At 40.0% G+C, this 16,902-nt stretch overlaps 1 protein-coding gene and 1 long non-coding RNA gene across 2 annotated transcripts in view; one reads left to right on the top strand and one right to left on the bottom strand.

The window, feature by feature from the left end:
• Positions 1-1,514: 1,514 nt before the first annotated feature.
• ntn5 (netrin 5) overlaps positions 1,515-16,902 on the bottom strand; it is a 23,446-nt gene continuing 8,058 nt past the window's right edge. The window contains exons 3-7 of the mRNA XM_082526235.1: positions 16,671-16,859; positions 15,111-15,260; positions 8,157-8,207; positions 7,323-7,403; positions 1,515-7,055 (exon numbers count right to left, since the gene is read on the bottom strand). Coding sequence (XP_082382361.1) covers positions 6,493-7,055; positions 7,323-7,403; positions 8,157-8,207; positions 15,111-15,260; positions 16,671-16,859 — 1,034 coding nt within the window. The 3' untranslated portion in view covers positions 1,515-6,492. The remainder of the gene's footprint in view (positions 7,056-7,322; positions 7,404-8,156; positions 8,208-15,110; positions 15,261-16,670; positions 16,860-16,902) is intronic.
• The window catches only part of LOC309701936, a 14,921-nt gene continuing 13,288 nt past the window's right edge, over positions 15,270-16,902 (top strand). The window contains exon 1 of the long non-coding RNA XR_014275311.1: positions 15,270-15,307. This is a non-coding gene — a long non-coding RNA (uncharacterized lncRNA). The remainder of the gene's footprint in view (positions 15,308-16,902) is intronic.

Raw genomic sequence — 16,902 nt, 5'->3', positions numbered from 1 at the left:
AACTGAAATCTATTCAATGTTATTTAATTCCCTTATTTTTTTAATTCTAAGGATGACTGCCCAGGCAAAATTAAAACCCAATTTTTAAATTTCTGTCTTTTTCCTCATTTTTACTCAAAGCTGCTCACAGGAACTTTAGCAAAAAGGGTGATTTTAAGTAGGTTTTTTCAGAGTAAGTGAAGTAGATTGCAGTGGCACACCAAGTGCTGTGAAGGTGAGATGTGGCTGCGGAAAAATCAACCACATTTCATTTGTAAGAAGGTCAGCGGTCACCACTCTGAGCCTGAAATCTAATCAGTTATGGTTCAGATCCAACTAGACGGAGTTCAGTATGCTCCATAAAAGTCATGCACACACAGGCTCCACATACAGCATGCTGGAAGCCTCCACCCACACACACAGCCCACGTTTGACCCATCTACACCACATATGGGAGTCTCTTTCCAGCCACGCCACCTGGGCAGGCCGGGCTAATGTTACCTCCAACCTTTTACCCCAGTGCCCCCGCCATCAGTCTTTTGATCGCTAATCCTGGACTCCGAGTCCTGCGCACAGGGTACTAATAGACTGTAGAGTGTGTTTAGACGCCATAAAAACATCCAGAATGAGCCCCCATCCCTCCCAAAAAAAGAAACGAATGGCAGGGATCACCCTGTTGCTCCCTCCGCTATAAATCACCTGTCCCCTCTAACACGGTGGCTGCCAAAATAAGGTTCTGCTTAATGACTACAAAGACAAAACGAGCCTCCCATTGCAGACTACAAAGGGAGCAGAGCTGAGGACGGCCTGACACATCCCAGACATTTGTGGCCAAACAGGGACCAGACGACCGGTCCACACCTGCGACTGGTGGGAAAACTTTAATGGGAAAAGTCAAGCTGTAGCCACGTGACGGCCGGTCCTCACGGTCTCATGCAAAAACATTATACAGACGAGCATGTATGCTCTGCATATTAAACCTATGAGTTCACTTCTCTTAAATACATTTAAAGGTTTAAAATGTCATTTTGGGATCTACCAGAATAGCTTTATGCGCTTTAATAGTGCAAGAAATACATAATTTTTTTTACACTATAAGTTGTTGCAGCACTCGAAAATCTTCTGGTTTGCTTTAATGCAGCCATTCTCCAAAGACCAGCCTGCTCTGATTGATGAGGCATTAATTAAGTACCTGACCTGTAAGAGCACAGTCAAGGCTGTTTAAGACATAAAGGATAACAACCTCAGAGTTCAGCTGGATAGAGTTAAAGCAGGATCTAACCCAGAGCAGGAACAAAGAGAAAATCCTGCAGAAGTTACTATGTAACACAACGCTTGTTGGAAAACCAATCTGAATTTCATTAAAATAAGTGGAGACGTGGTTGACAGGCAAAAGAAGAACCTGTAAAATCTTGGTGTACATCCAGGTTGCTTTAAATAGACTATTAGTCTTGTAAGCCCCTCTCCTTTAGAGAGAAAATCCTTTCAAAAATGCCAGTTGCAAAAAAGAAAAAAAAAGAAAAACACAACATGAAGACAGTCATATTTTTTTTTATTTGGTTTCAAACTCGTATCAAAGACTCTGATTGTGCACACTACAGTTTACACAAATATTGTGTGGAAAAAAAGTGCACATTACACCAACAGGACCTGCTCAGCCATGGAAACCATGACTCCCGGTGCACACTTTTTGTGCTGATGTTAAGGACAGATGAGGTTTGGAGCTCCAGCCACCCAGTCACCCGGTGACCCTGCTCTACAACTTCATGGTTGAGTTGCTGTGGTTCCTAAACACTTTCACTTTGCAATCAAACCACTCATGGCTGATCATGAAATGTGTACTAAGGAAGAATTTCACAAACTGACTTGTTGCTCATATTCAAATGGCTCATTCTTTCTCGAATGTTTGTAAAGGCAGACAGCATAGATAGGTGCTTGACTGTTGCAATGGGACTCGATTTTCGAGACTTTTCTCCATGCAGTGTTGCTCCGGCCTGCTACTGGTAGCATCAGCTGCCCGTCATGCAATCACTAAGAATTTTCTGCTGTTGTTAGGATGTCAAAAATAAAAGTAATCCACTGGATCTTCAGTTCCTCAGATGTCAGAAATGAACAAGAGTCATATCAACAACAACTTGTTGAGTTACAGAAGTGAATCTGGAGAGTATATAAAAGCGTCAGAGTACGAAGCAGCTGCTCATTCTTTGTTTGCGGGTGTTTCCTATTCACTTCTGGAAGAGTGTCATGCACATTGGTTACATGGTGCCAAAAATAAGTGAAGGAAGACAAACCTGGACATTAAATTAGACCTTTCAATTCAGCAGCCGCGTTTTCTGAGGGATAGACTCTCACTGGTGTGGAATTTGTGTATTTTCAGACATTTTATGTTCTGTAGGAAAGCATTAACCCTATAAAACCTGAACTATCAAAAATTTAACAGACTGAAACCGAAACAAGGAGCAAAATCCACATTATAAAATGTTGCATGCACTGTTAATAATGATACTTGATGCAAGAAATAATTTTTCTCTCTGTGGTTATATTTTTGGCAAATACTTGATCAGAAATTTTAAAGAGGAAGGGTTGGCACATGTTTGTAGTACAGTATATCCATGTGTTTGTCTACATGTGTGTGTCATGCCGTTGCTGCCCTGAGCTGTGCCATGCTTGATTAGTCCTAATCTGGCCGGGAGTCGGGTTGCGGTGTCGGCGGCATGTCTGTATGGAAGGCATGTAGGCTGCAGGATCACAGGGATTGACCCTCTGCCTCTCAGGTTAACAGAAGCCTCCGTGTCTTTGTGTGTGTGCATCCTGAAAACAGTGTGACTTTCTGAACTTGGACTTAAGCTCTTGGGTGCGAGGCAACAATTTGGAGTGTGTGTGTAGACGGGATGAGAATAGTGTTAAATGTGTGTGTATGTGTTTGAGGACAAAGCAAATTGGTGTGTTTGCAAGAAGTCTAGTTGAACTTTGGCTCTGGCTGCAACACAGGAGGAATCACCTCTCGTAAAACGTGCCCTCGGCAGGCTGTAAACATAATACCACACGCTCACAAACACACACACTGCTGCTTCCCGTTCTGCAGAAGAAGAATCTGATCTCCTTTTTTCCCACATGCCACCAAAACAGGGAGCCTACCCCCATCCACAGCGCTTCAGAAAAGAACATGTTGTCAGTTTAACTGGAGCAAAGCCGCAGACTATGCGAAGCCCCTGCTGCAGAGCGAGCCACTGGCTTAAGTTGTCTGTTAGTGTCGGTGTAAGTGTGTGTGTTTGGAGAGTTTTGGGATCAAACCCTCATGTCGACAGGGGCTGCACCGCGGAGACGACTGCTGACAGGTGCTTCCTGCAGCAACGCAGCAGGTGCTTCACACACACACGCACACACACCGAGACATGATTGTGCATGTGTTGACTTGCACTTTTTTCCTCTGACACACACACATAATTTGTGTGTTACGCACTGTTAACTTTTACAGCCGTGCCCTTCTCGTTTTGGGTTGTTTGGTGTTTCAGGGTGCAGAAACTCCTTTTCTTGTTTTTAGCTGCCAAAATGAAAACGTGACATTGGATGGTTTTTGCTACAATTTGTTGTTGTTTGCAAGCTGGAAACACAAACCTGACATGAGTTATTTATCACTTTCACTGGATTTTGAAAAACACAGAATACCAAGAAATTACTTGCAGTATGTTTGCATCCACCTGATAATCACTCTACTTGTAGCTATATTTTGGTCTCCACCAACTCCTGAGGACAATATCTGTTTTTAGCTACTAAATGATCCACTGTGTTTGCCAGTTAATTGCCAAAGTTTTTCTGTCTGCTGTTTTCCTGGTAGTGTACAGCTGTGTTTTGAATTTTTTTAAACTGAAAACAGCTGCCTGCTGTTGAAAGCGTGCTAATTAGAGCAGTGAAAGTGAACCAAAACAGTATATTGAACGCCTTAAAAACAAAACAGTGAGCTGAAAGATGCTAAAAAGATGGTCCATACATTACATCTCTTTACGGTTTATATCTGAAACACTTTACATAGTACACACAGTACACATATCCACACATATTGTGTAATTAACATTTATATGTATTGTTTGAGAGCTTTTTTATCACCAGCTAGCATCAAAGTATTAGTCAAAGACACTTAGATGAATGGTCTGAATCAACACACATTATGAAATGACTACAGTTGTTTTTTTGAAAAAACTATAGGCCAGTAAAAATGCCAAAGATGATTACATTAAACTTTATTAAAATTTTCTCTTTTTGTATTTCTGACATTTTTGGCTGTTTTCATGTAATATTTATAGTATTGTTGTCATTCCATTTACTGAGTTTAAGGTGTTGAAGAATATGTGTGATGAATATAGATCCGTCAAAATGAGATATTTAAGGTCTTCACAAGTACAGAATTGTGAATGTGCACTTAAATCTGACTGATTTCTTACAAAGGTCACCCTAAGTGGTTAAAAAAGAGTTTGTATTTGAATAAGTATAAAACTAAGTCTATGTTTTTTTTCTGGTAAATGATTAAAGACAGTGTACAGAAAACATGCTGCATGTTGGGTTACTGTATAAAGACATCTGAGCAGCTTGTTTGGAAGCATAATTAGCATGGTAAGCTGCCAGCTGGTTGCACGGATGTTTGGACCTCATAAGAAAAGGAAAAGAGGCCCCAAAACAGTCTCGGTGTACTGTATGTTCAGTCCCGCTGCGAGGTCATCAGTCAGCGAGTCTATTTTTCTCTCTTTATTTTCAATCATAGCCTTCACCACAGCTGCACAGCCAATCGCTGACACAGGTCCCACCAAAACAAGGTGGCTGCTCAACAAATAGGAACTCTTCCATCTGTCTTCATAACCTCCAACCACCCCCCATTTCCCCTGGGCTATGACGCGATATCTCCCAAATGGAAACAGAAGTCATGACGACAGGTTGGACCGATGTTTTTTAGATCCGTATCTGGGCTCCTTATGGTGTATCTGAGGATTCCTAGAAAATGAGGTTAAGTTAGTTTGGTCTTTGTGTCAGCTGTCCAGTGAGGGAACAGATTGTAGATAAAGTCTCTTTTCATCAAACATTGTACAGTTTGAATTAAAGGTGTGAGTGCAGTGAGGTTTTTCGTCTCCCACTACTGAAATGCATGCGAAAAGAAAGAAAGAAACTCAAAAAGAAAATTAAAGCAATTTTTTTTTTACATTTTTAGAATTGAAATGTACTATATGTACATACATAATAAAGTGTTCTTATTTAAATGTTTTAATTTAAAAATCAATGAGTTTTCTTTGTCTAAATTGAATTAGCCTAAATGAAAAATTTCAGTTTTCAGTTTTTTAATTTCATTATTTTAGACAAGCAAGAGTAAAGATATTTGTCAAATTTAAAAATGGAATTTAATAATATAATAATATCTTGTCTGTGCTAACCCGGCTGCCCAATGCACTCGTGGTGTCACAGCTTTGTTTTTCTTACATGAAGGTAAAAAAAACACAATCTGAGCAACACGTTATGAAGGCTATTTTAACTGATGTCCATATCAGACAGAAATAACAAAAATAAATACACTGAAATTATACTTTTACGTGGGATATACATATTCTGCAAATATTTCAAGTTGATTAAAGGGGAACAAATGTAAGTAGTTCAGCAAAATAAATAAATAATGTATTAATTAATCTGTTTAGTTTTGAAAGTTTTGGATTTAAACTGTAAAACTACAGCATCGATGTAATAGTAAATATTAGTTATTTATAATAAATGCAAATTTGCAGTCTCCAGCATGGTTTTACATAACAGACACATTCTGTTGTAATTATCCATGTGAGCTACATGACTTTCAACTTTGTTCGGTTATTTTAATTTAGTGAAATTGCTTCAGAGATTACTTTTCAGTATTTGCTTTTCCCAAATTTACATGTGAATTAAAAATAAAGTCTAAAATGGTATAATGGGCAATTTACAATAAAATATTTACTAGTAAAAAAAAAAATCAATCACATTTTTGCACATTAACTAAACCATTTGTCATTATGTTAATTACTATTGTAAATACTTTTATGATGTCATTTATTGTAATATTTTCACTTTAGCTAAACAATTCAATAAATAAATATGATCTAAATATAGATTTTCAAGACAAAATGCTAATTGACATTTTTCAAAGTTCAGTCAGACTTTAATTTTCAGAATTTTCCTTAGTAGAAATATTAAAATAATGATACTTTCATTTTACATTTCACCATTTTAGTCTCACAGATTCATCATCACTGAGTGATACCACTTTATGTTGCTGCAAAACTCATTATGCAATAATTAACCTCTTAAGAATGTACATAAACCTAAAGGTGGGTATGTGTTTCGGTGTTGAAGGGTTTCTTTGAGCTTTCTTCTCACCTGATTGTCAAGTCCACTGACAAAAAAATGGAATAATGTACATTTTACTCCTTGTAGTTCTTCTGTTTTTTGAGAATTTCAATATAATAGAATTTGAGTCTTTAAATCTTCTCACTGTTAAAGTTTTCATGAAGGGTTTTGAGTAGAACACACTGGATTGGGTGAAGAAGAAGAGGGTAGTGTCGCCTCAGTGGATTTAACTTTGAACATGTGCGGCACTTCTGTGCTTTCAGTCTTGTGTGTGTTTGCAGCGTGAGGCTCGACATCTTTCTCAGTCAGCAAGTGAGGGGGGACATAACCAGACTGAGGTTTTGGGTTTTCCCTGTAGTGCTGGTGGTTGTTTGCCTGTTTTGGTGGACAGCGGCCCCTCTTGTCCTGCCCCCGGAAAGCCCTGAGTTTGGGGCTCCAGTGTTCCTGCCACTGGAGGGCTAGAGTAGAGCGATCTGCCACCAGGCGCTTCTCCTCTGGCACCCAGGGCTGCTCTCCTTCATCTGCTCCGATCAGAAGGACTGTCCGACCCACCTGGAGGGCGGGGCAGCCGCAGCCAAGGTCGCGGTCAGGGACCCAAAGGGACTGAGAGCCCCTGCGAATGCGGGCGTGGGACCCAGTGCGGAAGACGACTTGCACCAAGATGGAAAACTGCCACCAGGGACCTGAGCGCTCCATACCTTTCACCTGCACCTTCAGCACTAACAAACACAGGCACAACATAGTAAAAAAAAAAAAGTATTTTTGATAGATTCTTTTGGTCCACAATTTAAATATTTGTTACAATTTAGATTTGATTCATTTGAATAAATAATTTAAAGACTGGTTATACTTTTCTATTTTCTGTCATACATACACTGTGGATGCTCATATCAAATATGGATAGCAGGAAACACTATAATTGTTAAATTATATTTAATAATATAATAAAAATATATAGTGGTTAAAACAGAAAAATGGCCACTAACCATAGTTCTTTCGACAATAGGTCTCCAAGTTCATCTTGACTTTAACCTGAGAAGGCTGGCAGTATGAAACGCACTCCTCCGCTACATGAGAGACAAGCAGAGGGGGGAGAGGGAGAGAGAATCGTCAAATGAGGGTGGATATCATTTCATAGCAAGCATATCAGCACATGTCTTTTCCCCTAATTACAATATGGCTGCTTCTATTTGTCATCACAGTATCCTTTGACTAACAGATGATCCCAACTGCAGCAGGTGGGACATTCTTCGAGCCGCCGCTAGGAGGGAGTGGTTAGCCACTCCGTGGAGAGAGTGAGCAGCAGCTCCCAGAGCAGTTTCAATTCAAGGACTGATCTGTTAAAAAATATGTGGCACGCCTTCAGAGGAGATCTGATATATGATCGCACAAAAAAGCCATAAATCTAAATGCTGCGGTGACATCAGCGGGGGAGAGGATAGAAAAGGGAAAAACTTTATTGTTATTACTCAATCAAATCTTGTTGTCAGTTACACAATTTCCTGCATGAGGCATTCGGATATCATAAGTTATTAAGGCAGGTTACAGCAGGCAGAAAATTTTACAGTAGAAAAATTAGATATTGGTTTAATATATTTAAGTACCAGAAGTTTAGTTAATAGATTAGTTTAAAGGTTTAAAGTTATAAAAAGTTATAAAGTTACTTTCTGTATAAAACTGTCTTTCAGGATACAATTTTCCAGACTTGCCTTCTTCTCCATTTTTGTCTATGAATGATTGTCTGCTTAAAAAAATAATTCAAGGAGCTTCATCACATTGATGCAAAGCATTTCTCCAGGACTGCCATACATCAGACCTACCTATGCTGTACTGAGGTTGGTACACTGGAGTTGGAGCAACTTCTGGAATTCCTGCAAGCATAAACACAGTTTCAGACAAAACAGACACACAAAGAGAAACTTCAGGACACTTTCCAGAGCTGTCAGTCTGTTTCACTTCTGTGCATTATATGTGTGCGTTGTGTTTGAATGACCCTCGCTGCGTGAGGCATGCCCAAGCAGAAGATAAGCAAATGTCAAAATGAACGTGTGTGTGGTCCTTTTATGGTCCACAAACCCATCCTGTGGTGCTCTCTCTAACACACAGACAGATGCAAACTTTACTTTTTGGAATTTAATAGGGTCAGACCTTCACTTCTTGTATGGTTTTGTCTCAAACATTAAACAGAGTAGTGCGTGTCGGTGGTGTGGATTAACATCCTGGTTGGTGACGCGTGCATAACCCAGGCTCTTGTAAAAGTTTGTGTGTGACAGTGCCGCCATATAAGCTCACGCATCGTCCTCTGTCCAGGTCTGGTCTTCTATGACACAACTGGGCCACTGACACCCAACACCCCCTTCCAGCTGGCGGTCCCTCGTGTTTAAAAGTCAAGAAGGTGCTGTGGGTTTCTGTAAGTGTACTTATAGTACATGTCAAGGGTTCCAATGAGGCAAATGGGGCTACCTGCATGAGCAGGGCTAGTGACAATATGATATCCATATATGCGACTGACAGACAGGGATATCTTTTGTATGTAAAAACTAGAGATGGCACGATACCACTTTTTTATGTCCGATACTGATATCATAAATTTGGATATCTGCCGATACCGATATGAATCCGATATAGTGTTTTTTAATCAACAAAACTGTTTTTTAAATATCTTGCTGCATTTTGTATAAGTTCATACTCAAGTTTAAAACAACAACTACACTAAAGCTATTCTGTTATACCTGTATGCAAAAAAAAATATTTCATAGTTCAGCAATACTGATCAATCTAATAAACTTAAACCTACACCATCCTCCCTATTCTGGTATTTTAAAGAGTACTTAGCATAAATATTAAGCAACCTAACTAATAGGGTTCCAACTCCCAGCAACAACAAAAATAAATAAATAAAAAATAGGGAACCACCCCTCACGCTCCACCTCATGATGCTTAATCGACGTAATCAACCTTAATTTGATGCAGTGTGAAAAAAAATGCACAGAAATCAATTATTTTTCAAGAAATATTAAATAGATTCAACATCTTTCTTCAACAGAATTGCAGACTGCACAGATGGTACCTTCCCAAAGGAAAAAGTACTATAGCTTACTAGGGTATATATATTAGACTTAATAGTTACTATATACAGTAATGGACTTCTATTCATTTTGCATCAAATTAAAACTTTGGGTGTCAGATAATTATTTATTAAAAGCTCGACATTTTAAATGAGAATAAGAAAGAAAAGTATGTCTTTGTGCCCCCTTTTCCCTGTTAATGCCCTATCGGCCCCCCTGGCTAAACTTTGCTAGATCCGCCCCTGCACAGTTACCAGCCGTCAGCTACGTAGAAAAAGATCCTGGAGTAGAAAGTAATATTAAATAAATTCTAACAACAGCTGATCAAGCTTAAACGTGCTGCTGCTGTTCAGCCGCTGGTTTCCTCTTTCTGGTGCAAAGTGGGCCAAAAACAAAGAAGAGACACGGACTCACGACGGTCTCGCACACAAGAATTTCACTCGCATGTGCTGTGCCAGTGTGCCTGCACATGTGATGTGACAATAAAAGTGATTTGATTTGATTTTGATTTGAAAAGCCGATCAGCTGATCGTTAAGCAGTTTCATGATTGAAGTAGCAGCAAGAAGAGGCAGTCGCTCCATATATCGTTTGTTAAGCTTAACGCAGGAATGCTTTACAAACATTCAGAGATGGACTTACACACTTGCTTTACTTCTCTCGGGATAACTTTGTCGGAGATGAAATGCCGGGTTGCTAGCGAAGCTCCACATGCTATCCAGACCACCGACAGGTCCCGCATGCCACAGCCGCTCTATCACGTGATGCATACTGCTCCGACGTGCTAACGTTCTGAGGCGAGTTACGGCGTGTTGCAAGTTTTGTGAGGTGCTTTCGTGATATTTAATGGATCGGATTACATTTTTTATTTTTCTCCGATATCCGATCCAGTAATTTAGGTCAGTATCGGACCGATACCGATACGTAATATCGGATCGGTCCATCTCTAGTAAAAACTACCAAGCCTGATCTCCTAAAATTTCATGAAAATTTCAGAAAATTTTCTGAACTGAGCAATTTCTGTCATGTCAGGCCTGCTTCCAGAACAAAATGACTGGGTCTCTATCAGAATTTAGTGACTAGCTGACTAGTGACATGCTATTCTATGTACACTACCAGTTAAAAGGTTAGACACGCCTTTTTATTTAATGTTTTTTCTTTATTTTCATGACTATTTACGGTGTAGATGCTCACTCCCGGCATCAAAACTATGAATGAACACATATGGATTTATTACAAAACAAAAAAAAGTGTGAAGTAACTCAAAGCATCTTTTATATTTTTGATTCTTCAAAATAGCCACCCTTTGCTTTGATTGCTGCTTTGTACGCTCTTGGCATTCTTTTAATGAGCTTCATGAGGTAGTCGCCTGAAATGGTTTTCCAACAGTCTTTAAGGAGTCCCCAACACTTGTTGGCCCTTTTGCCTTCACTCTGAGGTCCATCTCATCCCAAACCATCTCGACTGGGTTTAGGTCAGATGACTGTGGAGGCCAGGCCATCTGTTGCAGCACTCCATCACTCTCCTTTTTGGTCAAATAGCCCTTGGGGTCGTGGTCCTGTTGAAAAATAAGTGGTGGTCCAACTAAACGTAAACCGGATAGGATGGCATGTCACTGCAGGATGCTATGGTAGACATGTCAAATTCAATTTTGAATAAATCCCCAACAGTGTCACCAGCAAAGCACCCCCAAACCATCATACCTGCTCCTTCAAGCTTCAGGGTGGGAACCATGCATGTAGAGACCATCCGTTCACCTTTTCTGCATCACACAAAGACAAGGCACGTGGAACCATAGATCTCAAATTTGGACTCATCGGACCAAAGCACAGATTTCCACTTGTCTAATGTCCATTCCTTGAGTTTCTTGTCCCAAACAAATCTTTACTACTTCTTGCTTTTCCTTAGTGGTTTCTTAGCAGCTGTTTGACCATAAGGGCTTGATTCGCGCCGTCTCCTCTGAACAGTTGATGTAGAGATTGTGTCTCCTACTGGAACTGGTCCTCTTTTCCTGGGGCAGTCCTCATGTGAGCCAGTTTCATCGTAGCACTTGATGATTTTGGTGACTGCACATTTAAAGTTTTAGCAATTTTCCAGACTGACTGACCTTCAGTTCTTTACTTAGTTGATTGGTTCTTGCCATAATATGCTATAATCTGACGGTTGTCAAATAAGGCTGTAAACTGTGTAATAAGGCAAGAAATTCCACCAATGAACCCTGACAAGGCACACCTGTGAAGTGAAAACCATTTCAGGTGACTACATCATGAAGCTCATTTAGAGAAGGGTTTGCAGCGCTGTCAACAAAGCAAAGGGTGGCAACTCTGGCAGATCTAAAATATAAAACATATTTGCAGTTATTTACTTTTCTTTGCTACATAATCCCATATATCTTGATCTATATATTTGATGTCTTCAGTATGTATCTACAATGCAGAAAGTAGTAAAAATAAAGAAAAACAATTAAATGAGAAGGTGACCCATATACATACATACATACATAAATATATATATATATATATATATTATTCTAATCATCATCAAAATCACATCTTTATTGATTAACACCGAGTCATTAAGGGTACAGGGATTTCCAAGATTCAAGATCTTCAAGATTTCTTTTAATTCTAAATAATAAAAAAAAATAAAACAATTCTTAATGCTAATCGTTCTCTTGCTAAAAAGTCTAGCACAATTGTCTAGGCGACATTCAAGAAGTACCTCAAACCAGCAGTTAGGCAACATCTGTGATTGATTAAAACTGAAATGCAAGGTTATTGGTCTCGGTGGAGAATGTGTCGCTGAGTGGGCTTCTAGTTTTTAATATGTTTCTAAATTTACAAGGCAAGTCAAATGTCTGAATCGTCACATATCGCAAAATTCCAAATAGTGCAGAAACAAAAGATGCTGTTCATGCATTCCTAAATCAATATAGGAACTATACAGAATAAAATCAGCAATAAATTAATTAATAAAAATATGATCTAACCCAAGAAATATCAGGTCAAAGTAAAAACACAACAAAACATGACACTAGGAGAAAAGTCAGCACTAACTAACTAAATCAGATAACTCATCTTAGTGTGAGAAGACTTTTCATTGACCAATATTTCATGTTAATGGGATTTCAACTATTTTCTTTTCTTTGGCATTCATCGAAACTCTATTAACAAAAACAGAAGCCACCATCAGAGCGACATGCTGCTAAGAGGATTCTGAAGTGAAATCAGCAAAGATGTTGGTAGAAATATAACTTTCAGAGGAAAAAAGTTCAGTTATTTTAGATAATGCTTCAAAATAACAGTTCCAGTAATCGTTCACGATGGCCCTCGCAGGATTAAACCCGAGGTCATAGATGACTTTGGCTGAGGTGACAGCACATCAACTTGCTTTAAATATGTGAAATAACTGTTTTCTATTTTGTAACAAATCATAAAACTTGATCATTTTTCATTTCATAAATTTGCAGTTAAAGCTTTAGCAAAGGTTAGCTGGGGCTATCTCATCAGCTAGCTTGGATTCCGTTTTGCTTTAGCTTTAGTTTGACCAAAATATGCAGCCCTGTCAGACAATTCTGCTGACATCCTGGTCTATTCAGAGCATAGATAAAATGGTTTAAAGGTAGCTAACATTGAATTTAGCCTGACTGCTGCACACATTTAGGGCTGTCTGATGAGGTGTAGGCGAGATGTACGAGGTGGTGGGAGCAGAGAGGTGCTATACATAGACTGAGATGGTCTGGGAGTAAAAACAAACAAGGTTCTCTTTCACTCACTCCTTTCACTAGGAGAGTTATGAGTCTGGGCCCTTCGATGGGGGCAGTTTGAGGCGTGCAACAGGTGCGAAGCTCCCTGCTCCTGGCTCCCTATGTCACCTGATTGGGACTAACACAGCGTCAGAGCCTGTGTAGTTGTCGGCACTCGTGCGATTAGCCCGGGATGTGCGCGTGGATTAGCGCTCATGGCTGATGTTTGTTGCTGGCCAGGCGCAGAGATGTGAGTGGCAACAATCCTCTTGATCTGACGCTGATACCAGATCAGCGGGAGATGAGGTTTCCCTGTAGCGCTCAGCTCATGTTATCGCTGCTGTGGAAACCATCCAGGGATGATGAAAAGGAGACACGCCGAGGAGATCGGGCCAAATTAAACTGAAGCGCAGCGGCCCTATTTATACTGAGCTACAATTTGATAAAGGCTTACACAGCTTGATAGAGTCGCTTAATCCATTTAGGCCACGAACAAATGAGGCTGAAGGAGAAATTAAAGAAGTCACTTTGTCATGACTGACAACAAACTATTAAAAGCCAAAGGGTGTCGAGTGCAGAGAGAACATTTTTAATTACGGTAAGACTAAGTGCTGTTATGAAATCAATCCTTATAAAAACAAACAAAAGAGGTTGTCATAACTTTCAGATTTGAGGCCTCTATTCATAGTTTTCATAGAGTCCTGGAAGGCTCCCACATGTGTGCAAAACTCAATAGGCAAAATAAGTGCAGTATTGAACCATTTGACCAGGTTCAATAAATGTAACATTTTACATTCTACTTATGTAACAAAATTACATGGGAACTTGGACTTGACTTGGACACATGCAGGCTGAAATGAGACACTGCAAAATGTGATCTGTGTCTGATGGGTGTTATGGCAGTTGCACCAATTTCCACAAACACACGAAAATCCTTGAAACAGAGCGAGGAGGAGAGAAATCCCTCAGACAGACCCAGAACCCCTGGGACAAAAGACAGAGCCCACTGGCAGAGTCCTCCCAGAGAGGAAAAGAATATCCAGACATGATGGAAGCGATGTTTCAGTCATTAGTTAATGGTAAAAGTGTTATTGGTCATCACAGTTGTGTCTTTAACAGGCTGATTACCTATTGACTACATTCAGACATTCAAATAATAAATTCAGCCCTGTATTAAATGTTAAATGAATGTTAAATGTTTGCTTTATTAAATCTGTGTCCTTCAAGTATGAACTATGAAAACGTCTAATTATAATAATCCTTTTGTGTAAACTCTCAAGTCCAGATGAGAACAATCAATAACTATTTAAGAGGAATTAGTAAACTAAGTCACCAAAACAAAACAAAAACAGAAAAACATTGTTGCTGTACAAACACATTTTGTGGTCTTGAAAATGTATTCAGACTACTGATGATGCATTCGCCTCGTAAATTATGCCTCAGAGTCTACATAAGCTGCCTTTATAAATTAAAGGTTTTGGCATATGCAGTGCTGTGTTGGATAAATATCAAATTTTGCATACAACCACACTGAGCTACTGGCTAACATCAACTTAACTTAATATCAATCTACATGTTGCTAGTTTTAAGGGAGAGCTATTCTGGTTAGGTTAGCATAAATCCATGCCAAAAACCCATTTCCAATTTCATTTTTAATATTGCAATATTAACAATCTGAGTTGCTGTAGATGAGGACAAACTGGTGTGATCTGCACTTGTGTTAGCATTTCCTTGGGTGAGGAAAATGTTAGCATGCACTGACAGCCTTTATGCTTTGCTAGCAGTTGTAAACACACTGTGTGGCTCATTTGTGCACTCTTTAGTAGCACTAAACCTTGTGGAATCAATAACTGACAGAAAGAGGAAGAAGTTCTTGTTTTGCCTTCAAAGTGAAAACTCTTTCTGACAACACTGCTAAAGTTAGCAGGTTTAAAATGGACATCTGCGTGGCCGGTAAACTTACGTATGCAGGGCTGTAAAGGAGACTTCCCCTGTTCATATCCTGGGGCACAGCGGTTACACCTGAGGCCGGTCACACCTCGTCGACACAGGCACTGACCAGACGTCTGGTTACACCAGCCACCCACTGCCCCCACAGGATGGCACTGACACGCTGGGAAAGAAATGAACAGATTAGAAGTTGATTAAGCACGTTTTTTGGTAGGTACTCACATGAGCTTTAAATCCAACACTGACATATTCTCACCTTACAGTACAGGCTTATTAGCCTGTATTTTAAAGCTCTGTACTGTTTTTGCCTCAGTTTTCTTGTCCACCAACAAGCAGGTTGTAAACCAAAATAACAAGCTAAAAGATGCTAAAATGGTGAGCAGAGCCAGTTGAAATAATCTATATTCTGGATAGGTTTAAGATATGTTAAAAATAACATAACAAAGGAAAGACATGACAACAGGACTTATAAATGCATCCATCAGTGACAGGACCTGGTTTAATCCTGAATGACAAGCATGTGTCCTCAAGCGTGTCACTGAGCATTACAGAAGGCCTATACTAACGCCAGGTGGGCGTCTGTTTCCTGATGGGTAAACAAAGACAAATTCCTCAGTGGAGATATTAACAAAATTGCACACCATTGCAGGGAATCATTATCACTCTGGTGTTTCTTTTAGGTAAGTTTTTTTAGTGAAGATGAACCTTCTTAAGTAGATATTAGCAGTGTTGCCTGTTACACGGTATAATGATTACTGCCTGGATTTGCCATAGTTTACATTGCAAAGCTTTTTATTTACCAGTGCTTTCAAAGGATAAGGGCCAATGAGAGAAGACAGATGGGGAGAGGAAGCCTCTCCTCAGCAGCTCTGTTCACACTCGAACAATGTTTATACAAATCCTTACAATAAGTCCAAACAACCTGCCTGGAGAAAATGAGTAATTGTCTCACCGCTGGCCTCTGAATGGTTACTAAGTGAAATGTAGCAGCAATAAATCAGGACTAAAAGCGTATAAATTTGCAGGATACTCTTGTTTCATGCCTTAAAAGTGATAAAATATTGAGCGTGTTTAATATTTTTTATTATCCCTGAATGTGTGTGAAACTCACAAGGCCTGTTAATTCTGGATATACAGCAAAGTATTAGAGCAGAGGACAAGCTTGCACACAGCTAAGCTAGGGTGTCACAGTCACTTAGGACATGACACTGGTCAAAGGTCACCGGGGGTCATTGCAGATGCCACAGGTGGTAATAATGTGGATGCATGAGGCAGCTCGGTGTGGTTTGTGTGTGCTTTTGTATATTGCTAACAGGAATAGCTGTCCTCTGTCACAATGTAACCACCCCATTAACACTTTTGTACACTTGTACAGAGGCAGAGCGGACCACGTAAGCTCAAATAGCAACACACATTCTGACAGTCGGGCATAAACACGATCACACTCTGATTTACTTTTCATCTTTCAGCGAATGTACAGTCAATCAAAGGTATGGGTCACGCACTCGCTCTACCCTCCATCTTGTGTCCCCCACCACATATACACTAAACACACACACATCCAGTCACTGACGTTGGCAGGCTTTGCGGTGGCTGAGCGGCTTTTTGTGGTTGCGGGTGTATCCATTCTGGCAGTACTGGCAGTGGCGTCCGGCCGTGTGGTGGCGACACTTCTGACACACGCCTCCACTGCGCCGGCCCGACTGCTGAAACACCTCCATGCTGAAGCGGCATTTGTTGGAGTGGCCGTTACACTCACAGGCTGGACATAGGCAAAGCAAAATAAATACTGGTGAACACCAACG

This window comes from Aulonocara stuartgranti (genome assembly GCF_965226115.1).
Source record: "Aulonocara stuartgranti genome assembly, chromosome: 3".
Classification (NCBI taxonomy): Eukaryota; Metazoa; Chordata; class Actinopteri; order Cichliformes; family Cichlidae; genus Aulonocara; species Aulonocara stuartgranti.
Note: the sequence above shows the minus strand (reverse complement) of the source record. Positions and strands in the feature narration are given on the sequence as shown.